This window comes from Gymnogyps californianus, chromosome 3, assembly GCF_018139145.2.
Source record: "Gymnogyps californianus isolate 813 chromosome 3, ASM1813914v2, whole genome shotgun sequence".
Lineage (NCBI taxonomy): Eukaryota > Metazoa > Chordata > Aves > Accipitriformes > Cathartidae > Gymnogyps > Gymnogyps californianus.
The window spans coordinates 78,417,120-78,429,144 of record NC_059473.1 but is presented as its reverse complement, the minus strand read 5'-3'; the positions used below and the strand labels follow the sequence as shown (position 1 = coordinate 78,429,144).

Here is a 12,025-nt window from a genome sequence, read left to right as displayed (position 1 = left end):
AAATTGTTTCCATGTGTTAACAAGTATTAAACAGGGGTAAAAAAAAGGTTCAGATTTCAGTCAATTTCTAAGATCACCACACTTAAAGAAACCCATGACAACTGTTTGATTTTGAATTACACAACTTCCGTGTACAACATCATCTTACATTTACACACTGATTTCAAATTTAGTGCTTTACTGTCAAAAGGTGCTGATACTACACCAGTAAATCCTGTGCCAAGATCTTCTCTAGAGTATCAGACATTTATCAAAAATTGCCATTTATTGACTGGAAAAAAGTTACCCATTTACAGGTAGTGGTAAGACAACAGCAAGAACAAGAGGAAAAACATTGCACATTAAATAATTTTAATCTTAATTTGCTGAGTACATAACTTACATTTATCCCACCTAAAAAAAGTATATCACAGTTCCAATAGTTGTAATCTTTGAGGCTAAAATAACATCCAGAAATGCTTATTTTTCTGAATAAGTGCTGATCAACAAATGCTATTGTATGAAGTGCTATAATGCTACATGAACTAATTGGTATCTTATCACACAATACTACTTAGTAACCATACATAAACTATTACATACTTATAACAATCTTTTTCTTTTCTGGTATATTTTTAAAGGTTGAGCTTCAACAGGGAAAAAAGTATTCTGAAACCATCTTCAATTTCTATCAATTTTGGAGTTTTACAGATGAAAAGTTTATGCAATATAAAATTAAAGGTAACTTAAAATAAAAATTCTGTTGACATTGCTTTAAGAATATTTTTTAAAAATACAGAAAATAACATGTGAATGTTTTTATTAAGAACAGCATGATGGCAAAGGAGTACACGAATTTTAAAATAAAACTTCCAGAGATTAATTTTTCATGAGTGCCTAAGGACTCAATCTTATCCTCTCCAAACACTGCATGTGATGTATAATGGGCACACTAAAGGGCCAGGAAGGAGTGAAGTCAAATTGTGGTACCGAGACATAGTTCTACCTCCAAAATCCCCATATTAAAAAAACCCCAAACAATAAATCAACAGAAAAAATTATCTTATTGGACAAAAGTTATTTCTACAGTACCTTCAGGGGAGACAGCACTAGGACACACATCTTTTAGCAGATCTCCCAAAGTATGCAACTGTCCTCCTGAAGCAACTGGTCGAAATAGCTTCTGTATAAAAGGTCTCTCTGTTGTTGCCTGTTTTAATAACAAAATTAGCAAAAACAACAATTTAAGGGCCATGCAAATATGTAGTATTACTATTTGAGACAGGCAGAAGATAGGACAGAACAAGAAGTTGCAGCAGAAGAAACATCTGACATTTCCATTTCTTTTTTCTTTTTTTTTTTCCCCCTTGCATTCCATTCATATCATGAAATGCAGGGGAGTTTTTGTTTGTTAGCAACTGAAAGTAAGTTGACACTCCACTCCAGAAAACTGTGAAGATAACTTATAAACAATGTCATGGATAGAAAAGTGTTAAATTATTTTCTTTTTTTTTTTTAATATTTAAAAAACCCCCTTCTGTTATGGGAATAGGATCTGCTTGACCAGAACATTTCAATATATTCTTAATTTAGTTAAAACAAGCAGTAAGCACAAACTTAGGAGCTCAACATATGGCTAGATGTTTTGCCAAGTCAAAGCGATACTGTAACAAATATCCAATACCTTCTGCAATAGTCTTCCTCCTTTTAGAAACACATTAAGCACTTTCAATGACAAACAAGTACCCTTATAGCTCATGCCAGGTTAATTTTTTTCCAGTAGATTTTATGTTGAAAAATTCAAACTATTTCAGCCGCAAGAAACAGAGTACAATTAAAAAAAAAAAGCGTTGTGCTTTGATAGACAACCTAGAGTCTTCTACCTACTTAAGGAATTAGTCAGATGTAAAGAACATATAAGCTCCACTTCTGCTGCAGATATGCACAGGAACTCAGAATGATTTCAACTATGGGTCCTGTTAAATCTTGTACATCATCATAATTTCTTTTGGGGACAAAAAAAGCAAATCAATTGGCAGTAACTCCTGCCAGTCACTGTCCACAACATAGGCAATAAAACTCCCAGTGCTGCAGAAGCAGCAAAGTTAACTTAGGGGATCTACAGATGCACTTATTTAAGAACTGTGGTTATGTTAAGGTAATCTCCTTCTTTTGAGTATAAGCAATCCCAAGGTCAGCAAGCATCTGATATTGAAAGGACAGGAAAAGTTTTTCTTCCTGACAACCTGACCTCTCCTCCCAAACTGGGCACCTGAGTCAGAAAACAAAAGTTAAAAACCTCATTCAACCAACCCAAAAACTTTAATCAAGCTCTAAGTTGTTGCTGACAAATTTCTGCTAGCAGCTAACTCCAGAAAGCAGCTGATGTGGCCTGCATTACGGGTGACTGGGCTCCAGTAAATTACACTTTCATCACATACTATCTTAACTGAAAAAAGTAATACAAGCCACTGCCCCTTCCGAATTTAGTTTCCTACCGCTCAGAAAGTGGTTCCTCTCCTACTACTGTAATTAAAAAAATAGAAACAAAACAACACAACTCAACATTAAGAAGTATTTTATCTCCTGGTGGAGGTTTTTGGGGAAATAAAAAAAACAAACAAAAAACAAGTATAGTAAAAAATTTGAAAGTTAAAAATTAATTTTGAAAGGAAGTTACGATGTGGTCTCTGTCACCTACCTACACGAAAAGCCACAAGCAGTAGATTACCCATGACAACTTAATTATCATTCACCTTTCTGAAACGGCAGGGCAAGGAGTCTTTTCGTAAGAGTGGTACACTACCTCAAAGTAATTCCAGGGCAGTACAGTGCAGAACTGTTGACACACAGCTACTTGTTACTTCTTGCCAACAGTCTCCAAAAATGGAAAAATAGTCTCTTTCCAGTTTTTCTTATGAAGGCTGATCAGAAGGAGCTGACTAGCTGCTGTAGTCAATTCTCTATGTCCTCAGGGTAGCAGAATGTGGATACAAACAGCACTAATGAAATGTCTGAACATTTGAAAAACGATGGGAGGCACACAGCCAGCAGGATCCACCTCAGACAGATCCACACTTGAGAAGTGAACTCTGGCACATTATATTAAAGAAGTGCACTTCCAAAACAACAACAAAAAAAAAGACAAAAACACCTAAAACATTGTTATAGCCAAAACAATTTTCTATCGAGCTTATTTTAAAAAAATAATCAATTATTCACAGAAGTCTAATCACAGCTCCCAAGTGCTTACCATCTGAAGTAGCAGAAGCGGAAATAAACACCAGAAGAAGGATGCAGGCAAAGGTGGTTATCATCAATAGACTTTTAAGATAAGAATTTCCCAAGTGCATACTGCAGTGTCTCATTATTTATTAATAAATTACAATAATTTTCTCCTAGTTATCATAATTTAATGCCAAGGGAAAAGCCAAAGATGTATTTTCTAAAATTCCCCACATAGTTGCTGACTGCTGCAAAGCAATATCCTCAGCTGCTCTCACGAAACATTACAGAAAATGAATTCAGTTTTAAGTGTTCAGCAATACAGATGTGGCAATGTAAATAAAAATCACTGGTGTCCATCAATGTTAAAATGATAAAAGTAACTGCACGTTGTTTATACAAAGATTGTGGTTCACAAATATAATCCTACAGGCAGAGTATTATCCCAACATGCTTACACTTCTTCCCTCCCATGCAGCAGATGCTTTATGCATTAAGAGTTAAAAGAAAAGTCCCGTCCTACAATCTAGAATGTTTATAGGATAACTTTTCAGAGTATCTTAGTCATATAGAAGCATAAATCATTTGAGAAAAATCTTACCATCACCCCTTTTGAAGTGTGGTAGCTAGTAATAAGCCCAACTTGAGTACAGCTTTCTACTCTAGTATTTACAATACCACCACATGAAGGAATAGCCAACATGAGCAATTGCTTACATAATGCTGTGTTTTGTACAATATTTGCTTAATCAATCATGCAAAACAGTACTATCTGTAATCTAACCCACAACATCACTGCATAACTGTTAACTGACAATGATTTTAAATCATCTACATCAGGCCTAAAGCATGTACTTGTACAGTATCCATTGTTTTTTCCTACTAAGATTGTAATAGCTTCAACAGAATATAGTGCTTTTTAAATTATTTTATTTTACAGTCTAGCCCCAATGTAGCTGTGAGCTGTTCAAAAGATGCTGGATGCATTTGCAGGATACAACAAGTGAGAGTCAATCAGTAATTGCTGACGACAGATGTACAAAGGAAATGCCTTCAAATATATGAGCATATGAAGACAATCACCTGGCCCAAAATTTGCCGTGCGTTTTACACTGACCATGTCCACAATTTAGTATCAAATCAGATTTTTATGAAAGCAAGTATTCAACTCGAAGTTAACATATTTTCTAGAAAGTTGGACTTACTTATTGCAACTGAAATTTCTCATTCTTCTATACTACATAGCACCACAAATCTTGTGCTTTGCAGAACAAATGAAGACTTTACTCTTTTTAAAGACAGTTTAAACAATAACAGTGATAGGAAAGTGACAGTGAAAACAAAGTTACACTACAGTGAGAAAAAATAGATTACGACTACCTATTCAGGTATACTGGCATTGAGAAGAGTTATAGGTGAGGGAAAGTTTTAAGAGGCCCTTTAAGGCAGCATAAAGCCTCACAGGATCAGAGACAAGCTATATAGTTACATATGGTGCTAGCAATTATAACTCTTTTGCTTCCCTATCATCCTGCCAAAAAAAAAAAAAAAAAAAAAAAAAAAAAGAGTAGTCAGCTTGCCTGGTCCTTTTCAGAATGAACAGAACATCAAACACTGCATGAAATCCACAATTTAATTAGTCAGATATTTTATACAGGATGCATCTTAAAATTAAGAACATAACTCATGAACTGCTGGGTTTTAATCTGGAAAAATCACGGAGTTACCAGTATTTCCATCTAGAGCAAGGGATTTGGATTTTCTACCTAAACACTCTGCTGCTACTCTAACAGTATTCAAACAAATAAAAGTTACCATACACATTGAACCCACAAAGTAAAAAAGATTTCCTTACAATTCCCACACTTGCATAAGCTGGCAGCCTAAAACTGTAAAACTTGAGACTTCCCTACGTACTCCATCATATTTTCAGTAACTTGTCAAGTTCATAGTCTGTACTGTTTTGTAATGAACCACTTTACACTAAAAAACCCTCTCAATTTAAATTTATCATTTTGTTTAAACTGATTTAAACTCAACCAAGAAGCTATAAAGGTAATAGTAAGAGTTTGCATAATGATTTAAGTTATTTTATATAAAAAGGAAAGTACAGGACAATTAACTACTCCCTGAAAATAAAATTAATTATAGAAATTTCATTAAATATTTACTTAAAAGTACATTTTCCATGTATTTGCTAAGATGTCTTCTACTTTGTAGAAATATTTTCAATTAAAAATCTCAATGCACAATGAAAAAGTGACTAACTGAAGAGACGATGAATTGCTGTAGTCACAGAACCATCACAATACGATGTCTGTCTGAAAGCAAGATACTGCAAAACTCCATCTGAAATATTGCTCTTTCACTGGTGCTGAAATGCAGTTTTTCTGCTGGTATTTCTGGGTGTGTCTCTTCGGCTTGTTTTTGCTTAATATTAGACCAGAATCACTAAGTACTTCGTTGTGGAAAAAGCACAAGCCATGTTTCTGGGTTGTTTGGGGGGGGGGGGTTGGGGGGGGTTTTTTGGTGGTGTTTTTTTTAAGAAAAGACTCCATTCAGTAGAAACTAGACAGGCAGGTTATCAGACTGAAAGATTAAATGGAAGTGGCAGCTAAGACTGAAAATCACCAATAAACTCAGGTAAGAAAGAATTTGTGTCAGAATGGAAAAGAACTATTTCTGGGTGTGTAGTAAAAGCATGTTCTGAGGACCTAGCTTAAGGTGGCCCTCCTGAACTTGCCCTACCTCTTGTCCCAAGTTCTATGATTTTAATAATGTTATCTACAGTTGCTTCAATTGCTGCATATTTTGACTTTCATTCAGAAACTACTCACATATTAAGAGGCATTACTTGGCTCTTAAGCTCATTTCATATATCCTGATACCTGCAGGATAAGAAACATTTGACTGGCTTCTGGAAAAAAATCACCAATGAATAAAAAATACCACATCAGAGAGAGCTTTTACATATGTAAACAGCTAACATTAGATGGCCAAAACAAGCCAGCAAGGCAGTCTATGCAACAAATAGCATCAGTGATATAGGACAGAGAAGAACATTTGAATAGCAGGGCAAACATTGACTATCATCATCTAGAAAACAAACAGGTGACTATACAGTAATCTAAGAGCGGATTTAGTCCAACTCATATTCACTATTCTGCATTACTGGGATGCCTGCAGGCTGCATAAGCTGGTGATCACAGCAGATAATAAAATGCTTTATAAGCAAAATTGTGTGTACATAGACCTCTAATTCTTCCCCCACCATTCAGTGCTGCTGTTCTAAGCTTCCTATCTCCAATCTCGCTCTTTCTTAAACAAAAACCCATCCATTTGCATTTGCAATGGCCAGTGTAACTCAAATAGATTAAACCAATTTTATAAATTAAATGCTGCAAAATATTTCTGTATAAATAACTGGCCAATATCTATAGCAGTCCTTTTTGCACTTTCCTGCATATTTCTTGTTTGTACAACCTATTTATTATTTTGAAGTATTAATTTATATTCCACCTATCAAGACATCTTAAGCTTATGCTAGCATGACAGAAGACTGTAGTGTGATACTCACATCCTAATTAACTCCACAACAGAGTAAAGGTGATCATGTAGCTAAAAATATCAATACTGCTTAACTGATACTTGTAAGTGATTCCTATTTCATCATTCAATTAATAAAAGCTTACAAAAAGAGCTAGGCAAGCATGTATTGAAGGAAATACTACTCTAGGCACAAACTTGTGATGTTAATCTTCAAATTCTCCCTTTCACCTCCATTTGTAATCTCAAATTAAAAAAAACAGGAGACACTGCATTACTTATTAAATTGATTTGTACTCCTATGGTCCAGTCTTATTTTTAACTTGCGTTTTTAATCTTAAAATATTTCCCTATTCACAATTGCTGCTATTTCCCAGCATACCTTCCAGTTTATGCTTCTAAATAAATAGATTCTGAAAGATTTGCACGTCAGCTGGAGTCTCGGTATTTTACTTCAAAAAATATTTCAAAAAAATTATTATACTTTTACTTCTTCATCGACTATTTTATAAGCAGTCACTTCATGCTTCAGTCAGGATAACCTTGAAACAGTATTTTCAAAGTGTGCTAAGAAATAATACACTTATATATTCTAAGGCTAGAGATTCAAGTTACAGCATAACTTGAAATCCATTATTTAAATGCCAAAACACAACATCAGGGTAACTTCATTTTCACTACTGAATTGTAGTATAGTATATCTATGCTCAAACACTACATTCCAGTTAGCCACAAGCTTACAGAATTTTTAAAAAAAAGTTATGTAAAATAATCCATGTTTGTTACTTACAAATAAACTTAAATTGTGTCCACTTCCCAAAGGATTCAATAAAAGGTCATTTATTCATTTCAACACAAATGAAGGAAGCCTTTTCTTAACAAGCTGCCATTACTCAAAGAACAGTTTGAGAAGCAGAAGGAAAAAAACAGATTCCTCTCTGATACAAGACATATTTAAAGCAAAAAACTGTTTGATTCTTACATCTTCATTAGATGTTTGGAAAAAAAATAAATACGGAACTGGTATGTTTCTTTCCACTTCACATCTTGTATGACAGCAAACAAGACTCAAAAATGGTTACTATGTCAGACAGAACTATACTACTTATATTTATTATGATTCAAAGACAATACTTTTTGACTTTGGCTTTTAAAAATCTCAATGTAAGACAGAAATCTTACACCCCAAAATACATCTATTAAAGCAACTCACCTGCTAGAAGGAAAATGCAAGATCATTTAAATGAAAATTGATACAAATGGATCGCTAAAACAGAGGGAGACTTCCCATGGACTCTGAAATTATCACAAAGATTTCCAAAGGAGGAAAACAATTTTAGTCACCATATATCTTTCTTAAATTATACACAGTTTAACATTGTGTTTTATCAAGATCAATGTGATAAAGCCAAACATGAAATAAATGCATTACATCCAGTGTCCTCAGACAACTGGAATTACAATACAAGAGAGAAAATACAATGTTAATATATTGACCAACTTAAAGAGAAATCTAATGTGAGAATGCTAGTTTAACAAATGCCTCTAAAATATCCCTGGATCACTTTTTCTTATTAGTCCAGTATTTTTTCTATGCTGCAATGAACTTTGATCACTGTCCTTAAAATCACTGTATTATCACAGACTTGCACCAAACTGTAGTTATAAAATTCAATTTATAGGTGTTGTGGTAACAGCAAAGCTGACTTCTAGAAAAATAGAAATTTAAGTAAATAAGCTGCTCAGAATATTCATATTGCTTTATTAAATCTTAAGAAGTTACATGAATTTCTGCATTAAAAAGTATTAATTACCCCCCTCTATTTCCTTAAGTGATTATTTTACTTCAACATATCAAATTCAATGCTAGCAGTCCACAGACCACGAAAAAACGAAAGAGTAGACTGAATATGTAATTCTGTTATTAAACCATTTTAACTGACTTTTATCTCTGTTCCCTCCAAAGATTCTGTAGAAGCTTTTTACACCCTTAAAATGCTCATTATGCTGTGACTCCAAGCAGTACTCCTTACAGAGCATGATCACTTGGAGAATGGTCCTACAGTCCCTCGTTATATGAAGACTGAAGCACCACTAAACCCACGTTATTTTGGTTTCCATAATGTGACAAAAATTAACAAATGTGTGAAGAATCTCCCTAAGTCTGCAAGATGGCCACTAATATTGCTAGAGCTGAAGGACACTCAGCCCTAATCAACACTTGCTTGTATCCTGACCAATTTGGACAAGATTCTTAACTGAATACATGGTTAAAAAAGCTGTGTTGAAGTGGCCAGTGCTTTGGGTTTTTTGCCGAACAGATGAAGAACCCTAAAGGACTCTTCCCAGTCAATGTCAAAAGACAAAGCCCACAACACACCAAAATATGCAGCAAAGCTTCAGTCTAATGCATGCAGTTATGGACAAGATTCTGGCAACACAGCATCTTGAATGTTGACCTGGGAAAACCCTAAGTATTTAGGATTGTCCAAAGCAGAGTATTGTTCTTGTAAGTAGTGATATAAGAAGGACTATCTATAAGAGCTTGTATAGCCCGGCCCTTTTGGTTTAAAGAATTGCTTGGAGCTTTAAATAGATAATAGCAACATAAAGACACTACGAACAGATTCATTCATTCAACAGATTCCCATAGAGGAAAAAGATCTCTCACAAAAGAGGAAGGAGAGAGAAATCAAGATCTCCAAGAAGCCTATCAGTAACTAAGTAAATGAAAAGCCCTGAAAAACTCTTCATCTGCAGATATATAGCAGAAACATCAAAGTGACCTTTGCCAGAAAGGGCTAAAAACTCCTAGAACTAAAGGGGTACCTGCTGTAAACCAAAATACACTGCAGATACCTTAGAGGCAGCAGTTTTGCTTCAAAACAATCTAAAAACTCAAATTGCTTCTCTAAATAGGCATTTTATTGGGTGTCATCTGCACTACAACATTTCTGACAGGGAAAGAGTACATCTGTAATACTACGAAAGCTACCCAGTGTCTGTGTTGCAAGAAAAAGGGAACAAAGGTTTGAAAGGTGGTGAGGATCCAGCTGCTTTACAAGAAGGGTCTAAGAAAAACAGATAGAGTTCTGGGCATTGAAATCAAGACGCAGAATGTACCAAAAAGCAAAGGTTTTTAGGACAACCTGGAATAAACATTATCCAAAGCAAACATCCTGTTATACCATGTGGGTAATTTTTAACAAGAGTATATATTGCCAGAAGTTCCATTACCAGTTCCATACCAAAAGTTGTAGAAGTACCACTCACAACCACTTTCATGTCAAAACACCTAACAAGCATGGCTGAACCACATTCTGGCTGTAGCCTAGTCTTTCAAAGGATCTGTTAAATTTGCTTGTGCAGGGAAAGTAGCCCTATATTCTCTGAACAACTAAATTTGCATTATTTAACTTCAGGTGAATTGAACAGATCCCGGAAGCAGAAGAAAGTCAACACTCGAGAGTAGTAACACACAGAACAGACAGCAGGCAATGGTCATAAGGCCAGAAATAACAGAGACTAAATAGAAGAAACAGTTCCAAGAGACAGTTTTGCTGAGCACTGAGAAGACGAAGACATCTACAATATAAGCATAGCCTTGAAGTATTACATTTTCTTCCCAGAAAAGGATTCATATTTGCAACTGGTAAAATATCAACGTATCTGAAGAGTCAGTGACAACAAATCAATAGTGCTTTTCACAGCTGCAGTGTCTTATGCGCATACACAGACCTAAGCCACACATAAAAGTGAGTACTGACTATGTACAAAGCAAACAACTTTAGAAATGGATTTACATCCACAAAAGCAAACATTACATTGTTCGCTTAAGAGCAATGAATAGTACAATACTTCATACAACACCTTCAATCTACTTAAAAGCATTAAAACCAATAATTCTCCTCAGTTTTCTACAATAACGATTAACTTGAAGAAACTCCTATAGTCAAGGATAGCAAAATTTCAGAAATATATGTTTCTTAATTCATAATGTATTCCTAGAGCATGGTGTCATACCCCACTTCCTCATAGGTTTGTTCCATTCCATACTTACCTGTGTGCAATTTGCTTTCAGTCTTCTGGAAAGTGCAAATAGAAGACTTGGTACTTTCCAAAAAATGGAACACTTTCTGTATTTTCTAATCCTCAATTTTGTGCAAAAGTTAACCGCTTTATTTACCTATTTTACTTAAAAATAAGGAAAAATAAGATGGCGTACTGATATTGACAAATCAAAACAGGTACGGCTGTGACTTTCATCTATGCGGAGTTAACTTTTTGCATCATCATCATAGGCTAGGCTTCGTTCTAGTTTAACTCCTAAGCAATAGGCACTGCATATGCTGCATAGCCACAGAAATAACCCTCGAAGATGACATTCTTCATACCTCAGGAAAAAAAATTCCGGATCTGCTTTTTCCCTTTTTCTGAATGCAAAGCAGTTCACCAACTGGGGTTGGTTTGGGTTTTTTTTGTTTGTTTTTGCTATTACATCAGAGTATGAGAGCCAATCTCAGAGGAATACAGCTCCGGATTGCAAGTTTCAGATAGCAAAAATCCCTCTTGCTACAAAATAAGAACCTGACCACATAACAATGCATGTGGTGAAAGTGGCAAATCAGTTCGCGTTGACTAAATCAAGTGAAACAGAGAAGTAAAATGATCAGCTTTAATGATCAAAAGAAAGGCAGCAATATACTGAAGAGCACTGCATTTAAATTACAAGATCTAACAGTAACTTTACACAGACCTAATTCAAATGAATTACTGCTTCATTCATTGTCTTCATCCCAGCCTCTCAACATATTCATATGCTTAAGAATTAACACTCAAGATTGAGATGAAAAGTGCAATTATTTTTTTAACTGCTTGCATATATTAACTTTCACAACAAATTTAGGATTATATATAAATATACAAGAGTACTACCTTAATACAACAGTTTAGGGAAATAGAGCCACAAGAATTCAAACCTGATGGTTTAAATTCAAATTTGTAGCATGAACATTTACATAAAACTTATTATATCCAAGTTCATTATCATAAGACAATTCAGAGAAAAGATTACAAATTAGAGTTTTATACAAAAATAATTTGCTAAAAAAGTAACTACCAATTTGTGATTAGGGAGTGCATAAGACATTTGGTAAGATTAAGGCATTTTCAAATTAGGAATAGACAAATTTTTTTTTTCCCACCAAAAGTGTTCATTATTTCATCGTAACTCAAAAATGTATTTTGACTTATCTTCTGCTAACGAAAAATCTAT

The 12,025-nt window shown here is 34.6% G+C and overlaps 1 protein-coding gene across 3 annotated transcripts in view; it reads right to left on the bottom strand.

The window, feature by feature from the left end:
- The window catches only part of ATG5 (autophagy related 5), a 76,429-nt gene that overhangs the window by 24,283 nt on the left and 40,121 nt on the right, over positions 1-12,025 (bottom strand). For all 3 annotated transcript variants that reach the window (XM_050894843.1, XM_050894842.1, XM_050894844.1), the window contains one exon: positions 1,072-1,189. In XM_050894843.1, the coding sequence (XP_050750800.1) occupies positions 1,072-1,189 (118 nt within the window). The remainder of the gene's footprint in view (positions 1-1,071; positions 1,190-12,025) is intronic.